This window comes from Podarcis vaucheri (genome assembly GCF_965113315.1).
Source record: "Podarcis vaucheri genome assembly, chromosome: 6".
In the NCBI taxonomy this organism is placed as follows: Eukaryota; Metazoa; Chordata; class Lepidosauria; order Squamata; family Lacertidae; genus Podarcis; species Podarcis vaucheri.
Window position 1 is genome coordinate 74,019,609 of NC_138764.1, and position 22,502 is coordinate 74,042,110.

Sequence of the window (22,502 nt, forward strand, 5' to 3'; positions counted from 1 at the left end):
GGACAGAGGAGATCATTTCTGTAATCTACCTTGGATGCCACTACAAACAGAACTTCCAGCTATTCATTCCTCCCCATTAGCTAGCTATCTATTCATCCTTGAGCACATCCTCTGCCATTAGCCCTACCAGCCAACCAACCTGCTCTCTGTCTCTCTCTTCCCCCCACTACAGAATTCCTTCACAGCAAGCAAAGATTGAAAATTCTGGCCAGAGCCTGCTTATATTAAATGTAAGTATCTAGTTTAAGCCAGATACCCATCCCATTTCATCCCTCTGTAAAACAGAATTAGCTCGCCTCAAGGCAGCAACAAATATTTGTTTTGTAGAAGCAGGTTTTGTCACAAGCAAGGAGTGGGTATTTGCTTTGCAGAACCGCTGTATGTCATGCCTCCAGCCAACAAATAATACGTTGTTCTCTCCAGCGACTTAGTTGGATACACTGTCTTGTCAGTTTTTAAACTTGCTATCTGCCACAAGTGGTTTGTTAAGTTATGACTATTTATCATAATGGCAACCATTATGAAAATTCAGGAAGCTGGGAGAGGGGGGAATCACAGAAGCGGTTTTGCTAAGGCAGAGGAATACTTAAGGTAAGATCAGTTGGGCAAACAAGCAAATTCTTAGCTTGATACAGAGGCTTCAGTTGAGGTTGGTCATGGAACCTCCTACAGTCTACGTCTGATGTTAAGCAATCAACTCTTGAGTTGAATGTTTGATGCACCCAGCGGTACTCACCCTGTGGTGATATCATCATCCTCAGTCATGGTCTTGCCCATTAAGTCACTGTCACTCATGTACCCAGATTTGAGATCGACGTCATCAGCATCAAGCGACTCCACAAGCTCCAGGCGGGAAATGTGGCTGAGCTTGCTGGGGCTGCGCATGGGCATGGTGTGGGAATAATGAGCTCGCTCCCCGTGCATGTACCAGCTGGGAGTGCCTTCCGAGCGGCATCCCCCACCCACTGAAGGGGCATCTCCAGCCTGCAGGCGGGGGCTGGACTGACCATAGCGCCAAGAGAGGGGAGAGGAGCGGTTGGACAGGCTGGACACGCTGCGGGGGTTGGCTTCGTCGCTGTCATAACATGTCATCTCCAGCGAGCTGCAGGAATAGAGCAGAGAGAAATGTCTGAGGGCTAGAAGTGGAAGAAGGTGGGCAGATTCTGTCAGGGCACTCCTGAAAATCAGAACACCTGTAACAAAGATGCACTCAAAATTTTAAGTCTTGGTTAAGACTGTATAGTTAGGCAGGAACACAGACTGAGCACTGCACTAGGCTGAATGTGGATGCTGAGAAAGTACAGTGGTACTTCAGGTTACATACGCTTCAGGTAACATATGCTTCAGGTTACAGACTACGCTAACCCAGAAATAGTTAAGAACTTCGCTTCAGGATGAGAACAGAAATTATGCTCCGGTGGCGTGGCAGCTAAAGGAGCTAAAGTGGTGCTTCAGGTTAAGAACAGTTTCAGGTTAAGAATGGATCTCCGGAACGAATTAAGTACTTAACCTGAGGTACCACTGTACAGGCAACCATCATCATCATCATCATCATCATCATTTTATTTGTATGCCGCCTTTCCATAGTTAAAACAATGCTCAAGGCGGCTTACAACATGACAAGATTTACATAATTACCAATGTAACAAGTCATAAGCAATAAATAAAACACATCAAAAAGTACACAACCAAATGGAAAACAATTTCCACATAAATCATAAAATCTAAAACTAAGAATACAGCATTTATATCAATTACAATTTAAAATGACAAAGATAAAAAATAAAAGCAATTTAAAAAACAAAAACGGAGCCCTCTCTGCCCAGATGGAAGGAGGCAGGCAAGGCCCTTCAGGCCCTCAGCAGCAGGTGAGTCCCTCGCTCCGCATTATCGGTCTTACTTGCCCTCTTTCTCTAACAGGTTGCCAGCTACAGCACAGGACTGAGCTCAAGTACTTTTAGTTAGCTGCATAGGAAGGAAGAATTCCAGATAAGCATAGCTTCTCTCACCACTGTAGGATTGCAATGGAAGTGTGGTGTGAAATTTGGCCGTGTGAGCTCCTGGATAGTGCCGCCTGAATGGTGCCAGTTCTCCACTCAAGTTTCCCTACTAGCCAAAAACTTTTTGATTCAAATCCATTGTGTGTGAACTGAGTGTCACACTATTGTCTTTCAATGCGCACTTGTGTGGCTATCAAGCAAAGGTTAAAATACAGTTGGGAAGGCACATGTTCACCTGATCCAGCTGGATAACAGCACTTCTACGCTTTGCATTACAGAACTTGGAAGCACAGGTAGGTGATTTATATCAGACCGTTGGTCCATCCACCTTGGTATTATTCTGTACTATACTAACTGGCAGCTGCTCTCGAGGTTTTCACACAGGCGACATCCCCATCTGGAGATGCCGGGGAATGAACTTAGTTCCTTCTGCATGCAAAGCAGATAGTCTGCCACTGAGTTATGGTCCTTCCCCAAAAGAAGTACCCAGCAAGTTCAGAATTCAAGTTTCCCTCCCTCCCTCACCCCACCCTACCCACTGTGATCTGAAAGGCAGACCTGGAAACCAGTGTGTAAGGAACGTGAAGGGTTTTTTTCAACACAGCAGTGAAGGGTGTTGTGTTTCCATTACAAATAAAGGCAAGCATGGGAGTTAATGGCCCTTGCTGATGCCCCAGCTCCAGGCATGCCTTTCATTTAGATTCAATAAAAGCAGTTACTGGACATCAAATACAAAGCGATGATTAAAACCATCTCTGGAATGGATTCACAGCTCCGGGAGAGATGGAGCTCAGCCTACAAAGCCCTGCAGACATGGTTTCAATAATTACACTGATGCACAAATGTTGTATTAAACTGAAATTAAATGTGGGGTGTGGGTGTTTTAAAGGAAAAAAAATTATTGCCTTCTTAATTTGGTGGGGAAACCTGCCAATATTATGCTCAGAACACCTTCCAGGCCATCCCAAGAGGGAAATGCCCCTACACTTTGATCTGGAACATGGGGAATGGTAGAGTGTTTTGCAGAATACCAAACGTAGGTGCCCAGGAAAGAGATTCTAAAACTGGATGAAGCTGACTTCCTACCACGCAAAGCTGGGCTCCACTTTTGAAGCATACATCCTCTCCAGCCACCAGGCAATCCAATCCAATTTGACCTCTACTGCTTCTTCATCTAGTGAATCACCTAAAATTAATCTCCAGCTTTGTTAAAATAAAATGTGCTACGTTTCTTCAGACTTATATTCTCTGCCTCCAAAGGGACACTTGTGATTTGCTTATTCCCAGGGGCTGATCTGAGTAGCTGCTGCCTTAAAAGGGGGGGGGCAGCCAGCCATTGCAGTTTCTTAGCCCAAATAGTCCTTGGTGCAGCCAAAAACTTGTTTCCTACCTATGGTAATTTATTAATAAATATTGCACACTCCAATCTAATTAAGCCTGCAAAATGCTTTCTGCACTCATCTTGAAACTGTTGCAAACTGAAAGCCTTTTGGCTTCCTCTCTCCTCGATTCCTTTGCTTCTCTTTTGCTTAAAATTCAGCCTATAGAAGGGTTCCGGAGAATTCAAAAGCTTGCTAGCTACTTTGCCACATTTTATTTGGTCTGAATGAAAGTATTACATTACTGTGGCTGGTAGATCTGAATAACTTCCCTCATCACCGAGTGCCTCCTGCTGGCAGAGGTGCACACAGCAACACAGTATGCAACACTCCTCCCAGCCTGAAGATTTACATTAACATGAAACGTTGCTTTTCAAGAACTCCAGACCTGATGATCAGGCATCAAGCTCCAACTCTCAGTAACAGAATCCCACCACTGCAACCTGGAGTGGCTAATTTTAGCAGTGTGTCATAAAGAGGAGTGTATGGGACCCACAACATTAATAAGAAGTGGGTTAAATTTGGCTCCTGTTGCACTGGTGCTGATTGCAGATCCTCAAATAGCAGCTGCTTTGAAGAACAAGGCTCAGAAAGAGGAAGTTAATTCTAGTAACAGAGATTTGATATACAACAAGGTGACATTGTTTAAGAAGCCTAATCAAGGAAGCTACCAGGTTCACCATCATTTGCTACTTCCAAAATAAAATTGTGTTCAACAAATGGCTGGCAGTTCTTACTATGACTTAAAAACAATAATAACATAAAATAGCTATTAATACACTAAGAAAACAAAATATCAGCCTATTTACACTATGAGTCAAATTAGGAACGAAGAAAGTTTCCTTATACTACTAGTCCATCCCAGAATTGACTGTTTCAGGGTTAGCCAACAAGGTACCTGCCAGATGTTGTTAGACTCCACCTCCCAACAGTCCCAGTCGGCAATGTCTGGAGGGCATGTGACTGGCAGAGGCTCTCTGGGTTCTCAGGTAGAAATGTTGGCAGGAAATGCTAGTTTTCAACATGTAGCGAGTTATTTACAGAAGGAAATATCTAAAACATGACCCCTGCCGCAATCTGCAGTATGAACGGTACAATCCAGGAAGAACTCTTCCATCTAGTTTTCCTGAATGTGTTGCTCTAACCCAGGCTTTGAGTGGACAGGATCTAGCCCTGCAAGAATGTCAATACTAGAGGTGGAGGACAGGTCAAGACTGAATCATCTGTGTGTCATCTTGCCAAATATAATCCTTGCTCTCTAAGTCCGTGTGATCTTTGCTCACTTTGGCACCCTATGATTTAGTTCTAATCACAGGCTATATTCTTCTATTTTATGGTTTAATCTTTTGGTGAAAGCATAGGTGTGGCAGATCTTGGCTCAATGTAATGTGCTATTTTATGCATTGTATACACACACACACACACACACACGTCTTGTTTTGCTTTGTTTAATTTGCTTCCCCAATGATTCCAACCTACAAATAATGCTATATTGTATTCTTAGTTTAGGACTGGTTTACACTAACAACAAGTTTTTAGGCAGAGAGCTCTGCCAAGAGAAATACCGAACAAGAAGTGATTAAACCTGGATTTATCCCAGATTTAGCTGAAGTAGTCCTCAGTTCTTTTAAAAAAACCTACAGCTTTCTACAGGTATACCACCTCAGTGAGAACAAAGACAAAATTGTAGGGAAGGGCAGTATACAAATTTAATAAAGAAATAAATATTGTTTTCTGTGGGTACCACATTCAACATTTGATTCACACCAGGTGTGTGTGTGTACATTATTCTATAATCCATAATCCAGGTTCATTTCAAAAATGAGCAAAGAACGAAAACTAAGTAACAAAATAAACCATTCCAGCAACCAATACAATAATACTCAAGTCCTAACAACAACATTATAGTGGCTGCATTAAACAGCAAGCCACAAAACAGTCAAACTAAGAGAAGATGCATGCGCCCTTTTTCAGTCACTATAGCAAACATAGAGGGGGGGGGAGAAGGTGGCATCAAACAGCAGGTTCCACCCAACCTACAGGAATTTGTTAGAACTCCTGAAAAGAGACCCCATTAATAGAGCGATATGCATAGGGTTCTGTTCAGGCATTCTAATGACCATGTGTCAATGAGTGGAACTTGCCTCTCCTGCATGTGTTCATGTCAACATAGGCTAAAGTGGTATAGGACCACTCCTCCTGACAGTCTGTGCTTCCTCATGTCACAAGGTCACTAAGGTTAAGTCACCAAGTGATGGCCCACCAGTTGCTCCTGATATGGTCTAAGAGAGACACAGTGGTGCTTACTTGTGGATGAAGCATGTTGGTTTCAGGCTCAACAACATCTACTAATTAAAATGAAAAACAACAAGGAAGAAACAGGCAGGACTGATTGTGATCTCACATTGACAAATTGGCTGGAGAGTTAGGCGGCAAAGATTCCACTTAAGCAGAGACAGATGGGCAGAGCCCAGTACAGTACATTATTATACCTTAAGGCTGAGATAGGGAGTCTGAGGCTTTTCTGATGTTGTTGGACTCCAGTTCCCATAACCTATGACCATAGGCCATGCTGGCCAGGACTGGTAAGAGTTGGAGTCCAGCAACATCGGACTAGGACTGAGGGAGCCCAACAATATCTGGAGCATCAAATGTCCCTGGTCTGAGACAAGAGAGCTCAAAGTAGTGAAATCAGCTGGGGAAATCATAAAAGGTATACACTGAACCTGGGGCAATGTGTGATCACTGGATTTTCAGAACTAGTCTTCTGGACACTGGATATAGTGGCTAGAATTTAAGACCACAAAACCAAGGTTCAAATCCTCAGTCAACCATAACACTCATTGTGATCAGCCTAACCTAACTCTCAGAGTTGCTGTATGCTCTGAGCACCTTGGATAAAGTCCAGGTAGAAGATAATGAATGAAAGAGCAGGTGCCCGGCGGGCATGGGCTAAAATGCACCCTCTTAACCTTCTTTTGCAGAAACGTGTGGTCATATGTACACACAGACACCTCCCATGACATGGATTGTGTTCCTATGTTCCCTGTGCATTCTGAGCTTCCATTCCCACCCCCCTCCCCTGGTTTCCCAGGGAGCTTATGCTTTTTTACCTTGCTCTGCGTCTTGGCTAGCCCAGCTCTCCCAAGTCCAGCCTTCCTCTATGAATAACTAATGCCTTGGATTCCTTCCATGAAGCAATCTCCCCTGATCCAACATCTCCACATTTAGCAAAGCAAATCAACTGGAAGCAAAGCAGCATTCCTCCCTTGCTGGATCCCCATGCTGCAGTGACTCATCTGGGTGGGGTTCATCTGGCATCTCCCAGCCTGAATTGAGTGAGGCAGGCAGCAGGAGACTCTTGTTCTGCAGTGTGCATCATCAACCAAAATCTTTGTGGGGAGGGTGATAAAAGACGGGGAGAGAAAGATGAGCAGCAGTGGGGGGGGATTGTTTCAAGAACAGCAACCTTCCCTTGCATTCAGCTGGTGTATAGTACAATATTTATAAACAGCTGATAAGCAGCATTAATATTTGGATTTAAGCATAAAGCAGCAAGTGTTTCCAAGTGGCTTTCAGTAAGTTCAAGCACAGGCTGTTGGAAACCAGGAAGTTACAGCCACGGGGTGATTCTGTAGGAAAGGAGCTGAAGTGTCATTGTCTGAAGCAGAGGTTGTACTGCCAGAAGTCTTCCCACACCTTTCCGTACTGACTATTCTTATGAGAGATCCTCCCCAGTCTGCTTGTTAGCTTCCCTAGGCAAAACTCAGGGATGTAGTTTTAGGATCCCAGCAAAAGTTAGAACCTCTGAGACCAAAAGCAGAAGGGGAGTGTCCCTGTTTCCCTCGTGCTGAGTGACAGCCTGATCACAAATTCCATGTGCTCAGCTTGAGGAATGAGCTCACCTTGCCAGCCAACTTCTCTGTCTCTCCTGCCAAATTACAATGATATAGATACACACAAAAACATTGCTGTGGTTTGCTCACTGGAGGTCTGAAAAGCTGCTGTCACTGCATTAGCTAACTTGGACAGTGGAAAGCCAAGGGAAAGTTTTATTACAGAGAGGCCACTGCCAGTGCCCTGGTCTGAGGAAAGAGAAGTCCAGGACTGAGGCTTTGCTGGGACAATTCCACCACGTGGCATTAATGCAATTGCTGCCCTTAAAGGGACAGGCGTACTTTGTGAAATAAGATGCTACACCTCTCTCTGGATATGTGCACCACCCCATTCAAATCTCTCAGGAAGTGTAAGCAGGACTAATCCAACTAATGCTAAACAGGTGTTTAAAAGCAACCTTTGAAGCAAGGAGCACACACATGATTCTGAATCCCACAATGCAAATTCATTCTTCCCTGAATACCCACACTAAGTTCAATAAGCAGATAGGGGCACAGTTACCCCATTCAGGACCAAGGAATCCCTCACACCTGCCCACCCCCTGTCCCCCAGAAACAGTACTTCAGTCTTGTTAGTATTCACCCTCAATCTGTTGACCACTATCTACCCACATTTGAGGGGAAAACGCTGTAACTGAGTTGCCAAGTCTCCCATGGGAATTAGTGTGGAAGGAACCAAGCTTCAGCAAATAAATGTGGAGGCCAAATCAATAGAAACACAGCCCTTTCCCCTTCAAGATCCAAAATGAGTACCTGAATGGAAGGGGCACCCTTGGGGCAGTAAGCTTTGGCTGCTGCAGTCCTGATACATCCTAACCTCCCTCTAGGCATGGTCATATCACAGCATACAACAAAGATGTCCAAGGTTAGACAGCAGAACCAAGCTATTTAAAATGACTGCACAACAGCATCTCATTTTGGCCAAATGTCCACAAGCAAGGGTAGTCTGTGGGCAAAATGTGGCAGTGAACCACAGCAACCTTAAAAAAACTAACAACCCAAAACTTCCTAGTCCAACGTTATGAAACATCTCATACTTGTTATGAGATGAGCAGTGCTCTATCTTCTGACTTTAAATGCAGATTTCCTAGCAGGAATTGGTTGATATGGAATGTGGCCAGATGAACTGTTGCGATGCATCCAAGTAGGAACTATCAACCTGGTGGTCAAGAGTAAAGGGAATCTAGGAGCAGAGGTCTCACCTGTGAGTTACTTGGGAGCCCCTCAAGCTGGACATGGTCTCCTCCAGGTTCTGCCGCAAGTCAAGCACATTCTGTACTGTCCTCTTTCTCTGGGATTCAGGATCTGTTGGAAGAAAAGGATGGAAGTTCCATAGTGAATAACAGAAAATACAATATGACCATCACAATGGACTTGCTGCAAGCATGGGCTCTGTGCAGTCCCCACCATACCTTGTAAAGCTTTCATCCCTCAGTTTGCTTGTTACCACCTCAACCTCTACACTCCTATTAACCTTGGTATGTGTGCCCTATTTGCCCATCCTACTTGTACATTTTTCTCTTTCCCTCTGAGTTGACGGCATGTGCATGTGTCTGTGCCCTGCACAGGAAATTAAATTTAACGAAGGACCACAAACTTGCAGAAAATACCGTATTTTTCGCTCTATAACACGCACCCGGCCATAACACACACATAGTTTTTAGAGGAGGAAAACAAGAAAAATATATTCTAAACAAAACAGTGGATGTATTATTTTTGTGGTTCATGCTGTGGCCACAGACATGTGATCTGACAGTGAGTTTGGGGTAAAGGTAAGGTAAAGGTACCCCTGCCCGTACGGGCCAGTCGTGTCTGACTCTAGGGTTGTGCACCCATCTCACTTAAGAGGCCGGGGGCCAGCGCTGTCCGGAGACACTTCCGGGTCACATGGCCAGCGTGACGAAGCTGCTCTGGCGAGCCAGCACCAGCGCAGCACACGGAAACACTGTTTACCTTCCCGCTATAAAGCGGTACCTATTTATCTACTTGCACTTAGAGGTGCTTTCGAACTGCTAGGTGGGCAGGAGCTGGGACCGAATGACGGGAGCTCACCCCGCCATGGGGATTCGAACCTCCGACCATGCGATCGGCAAGCCCTAGGCGCTGAGGTTTTACCCACAGCACCACCCGTGTCCCTTGAGTTTGGGGTAGCCCAATGCAAAAAAAGGATGCTGCTAATAATGCAGGCGAGGGGTTTAAGGGGAGAAGGAACATGCGTGGGGTGGGTGGAGAAGGATGCTGCTAATAATGCAGAAGAGGGGTATAAGAGGAGAAGGCTCCTCTCCTCTCCTGCTTTGCTCCTTTGAAGCAAGCAGGCTCTGCTTTTCTCCCACGTCCCCGGCTTAGCGAGCTGAAAAACTTTGCTGCTATTTAGCAAGCTGAGTGGGGAGGAGAGAGGGACAGAGAGCATGGTTGCTTTAAAGGAGCCAACCGGACTCCTTTAAAGCAACCATGCTTTAAAGCTCCTCTCCTCTCCCGCTTTGCTCCTTTAAAGCAAGCAGGTTCTCTGTCCCTCCCTCCTCCCCACTCAGCGGCTCTTCTCCCGCTTTGCTGTTTCAAAGCGAGCCACGGAGGAGGGAAGGAAGGGGAACCATGGATCCTCTGCTCACGACTGCAGCAGATCCCCCTGCCATCCGTAGGCATTCGCTCCATAACACGCACAGACATTTCCCCTTACATTCTAGGAGGAAAAAAGTGAGTGTTATGGTGCAAAAAATTGTAGTAAACCCAGCTGTGTCTAATGTTAAAGCTGTCTACAAAACACAGACTGGCAGCTGGGAACCAGCCCCCAGTACATCAATAGCTTGTTCCAAAACTAGGCCAAGCTGTTCATTTTTGTCCATTTCTCCATGTTTTTTATTTCCCTGCAGCTGACTTAAATCCCCTTCTACACTATGTTTCTCTAAGGATTTTAAACTGTGAGGAACTTCTCTGGAAGCTTCCAGAGAGCAGGACTAGAACTAATGGGTGGAAATGCCAAAGAAGCATATTTCAACTAAATATTAGCAGAAACTCCATAAAAGCTGTTGCACAGTAGTCACAGCTTATGGCTAGCATAATACTTATTGTATGGAACTAGCAGTCACTAATAACCTTGTCCTCAATGCATTTGTCTAATCTTCTTTTAAAGCCATCCAAGCTGGTGGCTACCACTGCCTTCTGCAGGAGCACATTCCACAGTGTACAGCGGTACCTTGATTCTCAAACACCTTGGTACTTAAACAACTTGGAACCCAAACACTGCAAACCTGGAAGTAACTGTTATGGTTTGCAAACCTTTTTCGGAAGCCGAACATGCTCCGTTTCGATTGTTACACTTCCGATTTGAGTGCCACACTTCCGTTTTCAGTATCACACTTCCATTTTGAGTGTTATGCTTCAGTTTTCAGTGCCACACTTATGTGTTGAGTATTACACTGAGGTCTATCTGTTTTTGCTATCTATTTTGTGTTTTTGTGGCTTTTTTGCTTTTGTGACTGTGTGGAACTCAGTTCAGCTACTGATTGACTGATTGTGTGGCTGCATTACATTGCTTATTGCTTTCATTTTATGGATCAATGATCTCGTTAGATAGTAAAATTTATGTTAAATTGCTGTTTAAGGGTTTGTTTTTAAAAGTCTGGAACGGATTAATCCATTTTGCATTACTTTCTATGGGAAAGCATGCCTTGGTTTTGGAATGCTTTGGTTTTGGAATGGATTTCTGGAACGAATTATGTTTGAGAACCAAGGTACCACTGTATTCCATTCTATGCGCTATGTGGCATATATTTGTATATTGCTTTTCCACCCAGGAGCTCAAGGCTGTGTATGTTTTCCTCCCCTCCCTTGTCTTATATCTGCAACAGCCCTGTGAGGTAGACCAGGTTAAGTTAATGTATAAGCAGCAGTTCTTGCCAACAGATTGCAGGAGGTCCAACCCACATTCAGTGTACCAGGCCCAGGAAATCCTGTTGTCCTCCCAAGTCAAACCAGCCATCTTTGCTTGCCAAGGTGCAGGCTGCAATGCTTAGTGTCACCTGATCTGTCTCTCTCACATACATAGCACCCTTCAGCAGAGCTTCTAGGGTAATATGCAGAATCAATTTTCCTGTGCCATAACACTGGTCCAGACAAAGCATTCATGAATGCTAAAGAGTATTGCATTATTGTTGCTATTATAATCATTATAATCATTTCCTCATTTATAACTGCTTTCTTTTAAGCACAGCCCACACAAGGTGATATACATATCACTAAACACAATACACTACAAAACCAACAGTTAAACAAATTATAAAACAACAATGCAAAAAAGGCCATAAAACATATGCAGGTCAATTAAATAAACAGTGCAGCAACATCACTCCTGGCAGATAAGAAAGTGATACAGTTCCATGGGGAGAGAAACATCCTATTTTCTCAACAGCATAACACACCTGGGACATCTGACACATCTGCCATTAGGAGAGCCTGTCAGACAAAGAGTTCTGTTCTCAAAGGACTAAACTCATACGTCAATAATACTGGCCTCCTGCTGAGCCATCATAAGCAGACCTTATTTTGAACTTAGAATATTCTGCTTCAGAGGATAAGCATCAAACAGTGGACCCACATTCAGCCACAGTCACTGTAGCCTATTATTCTCTATAGCAGTGGTTGTCAAACTATATTATCAGGGATCCCTCAATGAGAAAATCATTAATAATAGACCCGAAAGGCAGTTTCCCTACCTATTTTTGCCCTGCAACATGCAGTAACACAGAAGGGTTTGAAGTTTTCCAGGGTTCACTCTCAGTCCTAGAGGATGAGGACCAAGAGGCCTGGCCAGCACCCTGGTTGAACTGACTGTGCATTACAGAGTGGGGGTGGGGAAGTAGTCGCCCTCCAGATGTTCTTAAGATGCCAACGCCCAACATTCTCAGACAGCATGGCCAATAGTCAGAGATGATGAGATTTGCAGTCCAACAACACTCTTAAGGACCCAGTTTCCCTACACCTGCTTTAGAACATGCCCCATGATCTTCTGTAAGGGCCAAACTAGATTCAGTGGCAGCACTTCAGGGAATGTACAGTCAGATCAGCCACAATCACATAGAAAGCAGCAGGTGAGAGCCTGATGTAAGATGCAAAGAGGGCACAAGAGTGACAAAGTTCACCTGCTACTATTGCCTCCCTTCAGCCTCTATCTCCAAGGACTTGAGTTTTCTCCCAGCTGGGCTCATTTCCAGTGTTGGAGCCCAGCTGAGGGAGAGACTGTGATGATATAAGCTACAGAGAAAAGGAGAGTTCTGCAAACCTCCTCCATGAGGGTTCTGCACACCTCATCCTTTGCACTTTCAACCAGAACCCTCACCTCCTGTTTTTGGTACTATTATGGCATACTTGAGCTTGAAACACTCAGATCCATCATTGTCATGCCTAGTTGGGTCCTAACAGACAGAGGTGCTACAGGAATTATTCAACCAATAAATCAATATGGTAAAGGCTCCCCAAAGGTAGAAAGTTTGAAAGCTACTTCTCTGTATACCAGCCTTTCTCAACCTGATGGCCTCTAGATGTTGTGGACTACAACTTCCATGATTCCAGCCCATTAGTCATGTTGGCTGCGAAGGGTGGGAGTTGTGGTCCAAAAATCTTGCAGGCACCAGAGGTTGGTAAAGACTGCTGTAGATTATCCAGCATGGTACTTACAGACTATATAGCAGTTTTAGTGAGAGAAAAGGGGGAAGAACCAACAGGAAGGCATACGTCCTGGACAGTATGTTGAACCATTAAGAAAAGAGCAGGAACCACAAGTTCATAGAGTGCAAAGATAGCTGCAGAAATTCAGAGCAGATTAGGAAGCAAGCAAAGGAAATATTATATGAATCCACCCTGAATTAGGTCCCATTCTGGAATACAACTGTGATGGTGTGGGATGTGCATAATTGAAGTTTCCAGTGCCATGTGAACTCAGGAAGACAGGAAGCAGGATGAAGCCCAATGCTTGCCTGCTGTGGCCCTGGCAGGGCTGCTTATCCAAAGCTAATTCTCCAAAGCACTGGACTTCTGCCTAGTGCTAGGCAGTAGCTGTGGTGGGTCTTAGGGTAGCCTGAACCACAGAAAGCTGTCTGCTGAGTGGCTTTGAGTATTATTTCTGGAAAATTATAGTAGACACTTTCTTCTCATGTTTTATAAGGCTTGAGGCATGGGTGCAGCACAGCCAGACTGCTGCACTGCTGCTTCCCTAACCCTTTGCTCTGTCCTGCTTTCTTCTGGCACAACCCACCTGGCAATCAGGTGTGAAGCCCAAATCTCATCTTGTATCCTGCCCATAACCAAGCTGGCAGAAGTGGAATCGTATGCCGTAAGACATTTTAAAGCAGTTTTCAACTTAGCCAGGGTATCTGTGGTGGTAACTCTGGAGGAAAAGAGGTGGTGTGGATGGGTGAGAGACTTTTCTTTTCTTTTTAATAACAAAACAGGAGCCATAACGGAAACTCTGGGAAAGCAGCCAGTTGACTGAAGCTGGAATGAATGACAGCAGCTGATACACTCAGCAGCAGGTATGCTCATTCCCTGGGATATGAGCTGCTGCTGTTGCCGCTGCTGCTCCCAGGAATTCCAGTCTAACCTCTCATGCAGGAATTTGGAGTTGGCTGCTCAGTCTGAAGGCTGCACACACTTGTCGAGGGAAGCGAAGAAGAGTAGAGCTCCCCAGCTATGGAATGTGAATGGGCCAGGATACAAGAGCAACCCTCCAGCCTATGAAGAAGGAACAGTTTCTGTTATCTTTTACTTTGTACAAGCTGGCTTTTCTCAACCCAGCTGTTGTTGGACTACAACTCCAATCATTCCTACCTAGAAGTTCCAATGATGAGGGATGATGGGAGTTGTAGTCCAGCCACATCCAGGAACCCAAGGTCAAGTACAGTACAATCTAAATAAGCAAGTAAGAAAAGTCTGAAAAGCATGGCTCGGTAAGAGATATGAAGAAGAAGAAGAAGAAGAAGAAGAAGAAGAAGAAGAAGAAGAAGAGGAGGAGGAGGAAGAGGAGGAGGAGGAGGGGTTTGGACTTGATATTCCACTTTTCACTCCCCTTATGGAGTCTCAAAGCAGCTAACAATCTCCTTTCCCTTCCTCCCCCACAACAAACACTCTGTGAGGTGAGTGAGGCTGAGAGACTTTAAGGAAGTGTGACTAGCCCAAGGTCACCCAGCAGCTGCATGTGGAGGAGCCGGGAAGCAAACCCAGTTCACCAGATTACGAGTCCACTGCTCTTAACCACTACACTACACTGAGAGGTTCCAAATGGGATAGGAAAGGATTAGCTAGGTGGCGGCAGCAGGCAAGGAAGGTGGTTGATGTGCTCTATATAGCACAGCATATCCAAAGCATTCCAGCCCCTGGATTAGCAATAGGCAAATGGAGACCCTGAGCTCAAGGGCCTCCCCTGTTACCCTTGTAATACAGCCTTCACCTGCTTTTGCTCACATAGGCCAAAAAAGCAGTTCCTAGGTTTGGTAATACTTCCAAAAGCTTAATTATTAGAACAAATTCTCAAACACAGCTGCCGCTTCCTGATGACATAATCAGCTGGGCAGAAACTCAGTTCTTTCTACAATACATACTTACATAGATACATGCATGCATATATATATATATATATATATATATATATATATATACACACACACACACACACACACACACACACACACACACACACGAACACAAGTACACACACACACACAAACGAACACAAGTACACACACACACACATACTCCCTGATGTACACAGCTGAAGTTCAAAAGAAAATAACTCTCAAAATCTCTATTACTGTTCATATGGAATTACAGAGTCCTTTGCCCCATCATCACCACCACCATCATACTTCTCTGGGATAAATTGCAACATCCAACTTTTCTATGGAGTGACTCAAGAATGAATAGATATGGAAAACAACAGTTCCAGTCCATAAATCTAAACATACACTGTGTCTGGAGAAAGACTATGAAACTTTATTTTGTCCTGCTTCACAACTAGAAATCCCATCCCAGTTCCACACACACAGCACATGCCCACCCACACTGTGAGATATGCTAGTTGCATTGTGAAATGTAGGGGGCAAGCTGATTAAAGGATTCTCTGGCAACAAATGCTGCTAGGAACCTTTTCCGACCAGCTTCTCATGCACCCGCTTCTCATCCATGCAGTCACCCGCCCCCCCCCACCCCACAAGCAAGGAAGCAATTGGATCAAACCATGCGATTCAGACCCCATTCCAGATGTTACAGACTGAAGCAGCCAAGAGGGTGGCTCAAGACAGTTATTATACATACAGTAGCAGCAGGGTAGGAACTCGAGGTGAGAGTTCAAACCACACACAGAGCTCGTAGGGTACTGTACACCCAAAAGGACTAGAGTAGGCCCACTTCCAATCTGGATCTGCATTCTTAAAAATAATAAACCCCAGCTGCATACAGAAACATTCCACTAAGCAAACATTCTACCTCCAATAAGTTCTTACAATGAAAGCTAAAACAAAGAGGTTGCCAATGGATAGTAGACTTGATCAGTGCTTGGGTGGGATCTCCGCTCTGTGTTTTCTCAAGGAACAACAAGGTATATGGATAGGTAGCTATGCATACATATTATACTATATACAGCATACAGTATACATATACAGAGGGAGAGGAAAAGGAACACATGCTCACATTATTGACATGTGAAAACCTGAATTTTTAAAAAACGATTTTTAAATAAAAAGTAGACGTGAAATTGTATATTGCTGCTTTCTGATGAGCGAAGTAACATTAAGACACGGCTAATTCACACTATTGCAGATCACTTATAATCTAGCCTAAGATACACTATCCGACGTTAATAATGCCTGTGAAGATAACATTGCTAATGTATTGGAATGGTATACTAAACAAGTGGTGCTCTCAAGACGAGACTGATGCTGGAAAAGTACTTTCGAATGTTGCAGAATTCACAATACAGATACAACACCATAGTACCTTCACATGTGAACAAACTGAGGCTGGCAGAAATTCATCTCTTTCCCCTAAGCAAATATAATTTTTGTAGTGTATGTGATCTCCATGGCCAGGGTTCATCCTAGGAGGATTTCAAAAATCTGTTTTAATTGTTATAGCAACAAAATAGCATGCTTAATCAGGAAGTAGATTGCTCCATCCGGAGGCGGCGCGAAGCAAGTAATGGCGGTCCTCTTTGCGCTGCGAAGAGGGGCTCCGCAGAAAAGGGTCGTTCGCTGCGGCAAAGCGACGACCCATTAAGAAAAACCACGAGCAGAGTGAGCTCGTGGCCGTGGGATCCGGCGGGCACCAAGAGCGACCCCCGAAACGAAGAAGGGACCCCGTAAGGGGTTCCGGAAGCGCGGAGGGGAAGCGGTGCTGTGGGTTCATCGCTCTTTCTGCGGGAGTGAAGCCGCGCGGCTGTTACTGATGAGCGCCGACCTTTCTTCCTTCTACATTGGATTACAAATTAACTACTCGTGAGTAAGATTTATTCAAAATTGGATTATAAATTTATGAATTTGGCTGAAAGCGGGAGACGAGAAAAAGGAAGTCCGTCTCCCGATGATGCTTAGTGATCAAAGGCAAAGATCTGACAAGCTGGAAGCAGCACAGAGAGGCTTTTAAAGTGAGAGACATCATACGTCTAGAGAAGTCGGAAACTGAAGGAGGCAAGTTACTTTTATTTTCCTGTTATTTTCTGTAACTTCATCTGGGGACTTTCTCCTCTGCTAGACTTTTAAAAATCCTAAAGATTTTAATACCCCCAGTCTCCGGACTTGCAGCGGGACAAAAGGCTATTTTGCGGATACATTTACAAATCTGAAATGGATATTTAGAGGCATTACTGTTGGATACAACTAAACAACTGTACTTTGCACCTTTTAAGAAACTTGTGGCAACATTGTGAGAGCTCTGCCAGAGGGAAAAGGTCTTTTCCAAGGATTACTGTTAATTTACCTAACTGAAGGAACTTTAATGGCGACTGAAACTTTGTTTCTTCTTTCCTGAACTGTAACATTACTCCCTCTAGTGGAGTTTGGGATTTATAACTCTCTGGGAACCAACTTTGCTTTGTCTCTCTGTGGTTTGATTGTTTACTCCAAGGCCTGTCTTTCTCATGAAACTTTTGACAGTTTGACCTTGAATCCAAAGACAGGTGTGGAATGAGCGACAGAGTGAAAACAAGAGCTGCGTCGAAGGCAGGGAAAGGCAAATTGACACAAACAACCCTGTTTTCTCAGGGACGTAGATCTTCAGTCCCTGCTGTTTTACAGACTGCACCCTCACCAACAACTCCAGCTGAAGAAGCTGAACAACCAACAGGTGAGGATATGGCATCTGGAGGATCTAACACTTTGCTAGAGGAAATGCTACAACAATTCGCAATTTTGAACAAAAAAGTGGATGATCAAACTGCAAAAATTGATTTAGCCACATCCTCAATTACCAAACTTTCAGAACAGGTGGCTAAGCACTCACAAGATATTGGTAATTTAAACGACGTAACATCTGAAAATCGAAAATTGGCGGAGGCTGCGATTGGGAAAGCAGAAGCTGCAGCCAAAGGAGTGGAGGAACTGAAAGGAGAGGTTAGGCCGCTCCACAAACATATTACGGACCAGCAGGCCTACCTGTCTTTGGTGGAATTGAGAAACAGGGAAAATAATTTGAGATTACGCTCTATCCCAGAGATTGAGAAAGAGGATTTGACTGGCTTTCTAACGGCAGAATTTTCCAAATTCTGGGGTATAAATCAAGACATAGACTTCAAAATAACGACTGCATTTAGATTGGGAAGAGTTGCCGGGAAGGATAGGCCTAGAGACTGTTTGATCATTTTAAGGACTAAACAGGAGAGAGACAAGCTACTTGATTTACATTTTAACAAAGCACTTGTGATCCAGGACAGAAGAGCACAAATTTACAAGGATATTCCTAAACAATTACTAGACCTAAGAGCTAACTACACGGACCTAGCTGGACTTTTGAGAGGTAACGGAATACCTTACAGGTGGGAGTTTCCACAAGGCCTTTCATTTAAATACAAAGGAAAGAAGATAAAAATCAAAACGAAAGAGGACAGCCAGAAGTTCCTACACGATCACGGAGAAGACTTACAGAAAGGAGCGGCAGCTATTTGGCCACCACCAGAGTTAGGAAAAGAGTTACCACCCTCGGATTCGGACAAAAAAGAAGACACCCAACAAGAGTAACAACAGATTGACACAAGATGTCTCTGCAGCTGTATAGTTGGAACATTAACGGCGCGAATTCCCCAGAAAAACGCAAAAGGATCTTCCATATCTTAAAGAAAGAGAATTTGGATATAATTTGTTTGCAAGAAACCCATGTGACCAGGCTACACAGGAAGGTGTTAACAAATAAAAGATTAGGCCAAGAATTTATCTCATCAGACAGAGTCAAAAAGAGAGGCGTGGTGATTTACGCCAAAGAGAACCTTTCACCAAAATTTTTGTTTAAAGATGAACAAGGAAGAATCCTGGCTATTGAAATTTCGACCCAAGGAGAAAAAGTTTTGATATTGGGAATCTACGCACCAAATGAGGGGAAATCAGAATTTTATAAGAAGCTACATAAGACACTACTGGACTATCTGGACTATTCCAACATCATTATGATGGGAGATATGAATGGGGTTGTCTCTACTTTGATGGATAAGTCACAGAATCAGAATCTGACTAAAGATGGAAGACTACCAAAAACTTTCTTTGAACTAACTGACAATATGGATTTAATCGATCTATGGAGGACGAGAAACCCCCTAGGTAAAGAAGGAACTTTCTTTTCTGAAGCCCACCTGTCATGGACAAGAATCGACCAAATTTGGATAACTAGAGGGCTGGCACCTAAGACTACAAAAATAGAAATCTGCCCAAAGACTTGCTCCGACCATAACGCTCTGAAAATGGAAATGAGACTTACTACTGCCGATTCCTTCAGATAGAAAATGAATGACAACCTGCTAAGAGATCAAGAGATTGTAAAGAAGGCCCAAAAAGTTTTAAAGGACTACTTTGAAATCAACTTAAATACCTCGGTGGAAAAAAGAACAGTCTGGGACGCGAGTAAAGCTGTCATGAGAGGGTTTCTGATACAACAAAATACGATTAAGAAAAAACTCTGGAATGGTAAAAAAGACAAGATATTGGAGAAGATAAGAGACGGTGAGAAAAAACTAAGACTGAATCCAAAATCAAAAGAGACTCTAAGAGAAATTAAATTCCACTAGTCACAATATGCGCAACTGATTAACCAAGAAGTGGAATGGAGAATTAAACAAATGAAACAAAGATCATTTGAGTCGGCAAATAAATGTGGGAAACTGCTAGCTTGGCAGTTGAAAAAGAGACAAAAATTAAATTATGTTACCAATCTAGAAGTTGAAGGAAAGAACATCCAGAAACCCGGAGAAATTAGAAAGTGTTTCCAGAAATATTTTAAAAAACTGTACACACAAGGATCCGAGGATGCAGCCGAGATAGAACAATTTTTGAAAGAAAATGGCCTTCCAGAACTATCTCAAGAGAAGAGATCAATCTTGAATTGTAAAATAACACAACAGGAAATTGAGGATGCCATTCAGAATATGCAGTTAGGCAAATCTCCAGGACCTGATGGACTCACCTCCAAGTATTATAGGACGTTAAAAGACTATTTGATACAACCACTAGAGGAGGTTTGCAACCAGATTATGGGGGGAGGGAAGGCACCAGATACGTGGAAAGAAGCATTCATCACATTGATACCTAAAGTGGAAACTGAAAAGACTCAACTTAAGAACTACCGTCCCATCTCACTCCTAAACGTGGATTACAAAATATTTGCAGATATTTTGGCTAACAGATTTAAAAAAGTACTAAATGAAGTAATTCATAAAGACCAGGCTGGCTTTCTCCCAGGTAGACATTTGTTTGATAATACCAGGAACATTATTGATATCTTGGAACTTTTACAAACAAATATCAACACCAAAGCAGTGTTAATCTTTATTGATGCGGAGAAGGCCTTTGACAACATTTCCTGGAAATTCATGAAGAAAAATTTGGAAGGGATGGGAGTGGGAAGGGGGTTTGAGAATGGAATAGAAGCAATCTATTCAGAACAAAAAGCTAAGTTGATAGTGAACAATGTGGTGACAGAAGAACTTCATATTGAAAAAGGGACACGACAGGGGTGCCCCCTATCCCCTTTATTGTTTATTTCAGTCCTGGAGGTTTTGCTGAACATGATAAGGGAGGATCGGCAGGTACAAGGAATACGGGTCGGAGCGAAACAATATAAACTGAAAGCATTTGCAGATGATCTGGTTTTAACACTACAGGAGCCAGAACCCAGTACAAAAAGAGTTTTGGAACTGATCCAGAAATTTGGTCGGGTGGCGGGTTTTAAGCTGAACAAGCAAAAAACTAAGGTGTTAGGGAAAAATTTGACGGCTATGGAAACAGAAGGGTTCCAGAAAGAGACAGAACTAAATATTGTTAAAAAAGTGAAATACCTGGGAGTTAATCTGTCTTCTAAGAATTTGAATTTATTTAAAGACAACTATGAGAAATGTTGGTTAGAAGTTAAAAAAGATTTAGAAATTTGGTCAAGACTGAAATTATCCTTGTTAGGTCGAATCGCAGCTATAAAGATGAACGTTTTGCCAAAGATGTTGTTTTTGTTTCAGGCCTTGCAGATTGTGGACAGAGTGGAATGCTTTGGAAAGTGGCAGAAGGACATCTCTAGGTTTGTCTGGCAGGGCAAAAAGCCCCGAATAAAGTTTAAAATATTAACTGATGCAAAAGAGAGAGGGGGGTTTGCCCTGCCGGACTTAAGGTTATATTATGAAGCGGCGGCCTTCTGCTGGATGAAAGATTGGATTTTACTAGAAAACACTGATGTCCTAGATCTGGAAGGCTTTAACAATTCGTTAGGTTGGCATGCGTATTTGTGGTATGACAAGGGTAAATCATATGGAATGTTTAAAAACCATATTGTCAGAAAAGCAATATATATGGTCTGGAAAAAATACAAAGACTTATTGGAAAGCAAAACTCCGAGGTGGATTTCACCAATAGAGGCCAAAGCTCGGAAAACAACCAATATGGAGGCATACTGGCCGAAATATTGGGAAATAATAGAAAATATTGGAGGTAATTGGAGACTGCAGAGCTTTGAAAAATTAAAGGATAAGGTGCAAAACTGGCTGCATTATGCCCAAATTAATGAGGTTTTTAAGTTAGATAAAAAAACAGGTTTCCAGGTGGAAAAATCGAAACTTGAGACAGAGTTGCTTGAACCAAAGACCAAGTTATTATCGAGAATGTATAACTTGCTGCTTAAATGGAACACTCAGGATGAGACAGTTAAATCAGCAATGATAAAATGGGCTCAGGACATTGGTTATAATATTATGTCTGAAGACTGGGAAAGGTTATGGACCACCGGTATGAAATTTACTGCATGTAATGCTTTGAAAGAAAACATTATGAAGATGGTATACAGGTGGTACATGACCCCGGTTAAGCTAGCTAAGATATACCATTTGTCCGATAACAAATGCTGGAAATGCAAGGAAGCTGAGGGGACATTCTTTCACCTCTGGTGGACCTGCCCAAGACTGAAGGCCTTCTGGGAAATGATCTACAATGAGTTAAAAAAGGTGTTCAAGTACACCTTTCCCAAGAAACCAGAGGCCTTTCTTCTGGGCATTGTCGGCCAGAAGGTGTCTAAAAAGGATAGAACTTTTTTTATGTATGCTACAACAGCAGCAAGAATTCTAATCGCTAAGCATTGGAAGACCCAAGATTTGCCCACACTGGAGGACTGGCACTCGCAATTGATGAACTACATGGAACTAGCCGAGATGACTGCAAGGATCCGGGACTTGGGAGAAGAAGCAATGGAGGAGGACTGGAAAAAATTTAAAGACTATCTGCAAAAGTATTATAAGTTATATGAAACATAAGATGTCGTATGATTGGGAATTTAGCCCCAGTAACGGAATTTAACTATCTATGAAATTTGATAAGATTTATGAAAGAACCAAGATTTAAATGGGTAAAAATGATATTATGGTATACTTTTAGAGTATATGGTGAGTAAGAGATTTAAATCTAAATTGTAATTGAAAATATAAAGAAATACACGAAATAAGGGTATAATTTGCTGATAAATTTATTGTCAAGAATGCATTATGCGGGGGACGGGGGAAGTCC

The 22,502-nt window shown here is 43.2% G+C and overlaps 1 protein-coding gene across 8 annotated transcripts in view; it reads right to left on the minus strand.

Moving 5' to 3' along the window:
* Nucleotides 1-22,502, minus strand: part of NAV1 (neuron navigator 1) — a 279,830-nt gene that overhangs the window by 108,705 nt on the left and 148,623 nt on the right. For all 8 annotated transcript variants that reach the window (XM_082227392.1, XM_082227391.1, XM_082227390.1 and 5 more), the window contains 2 exons: nucleotides 8,478-8,580; nucleotides 737-1,102 (listed from right to left, as the gene is read on the minus strand). In XM_082227392.1, coding sequence (XP_082083518.1) covers nucleotides 737-1,102; nucleotides 8,478-8,580 — 469 coding nt within the window. The remainder of the gene's footprint in view (nucleotides 1-736; nucleotides 1,103-8,477; nucleotides 8,581-22,502) is intronic.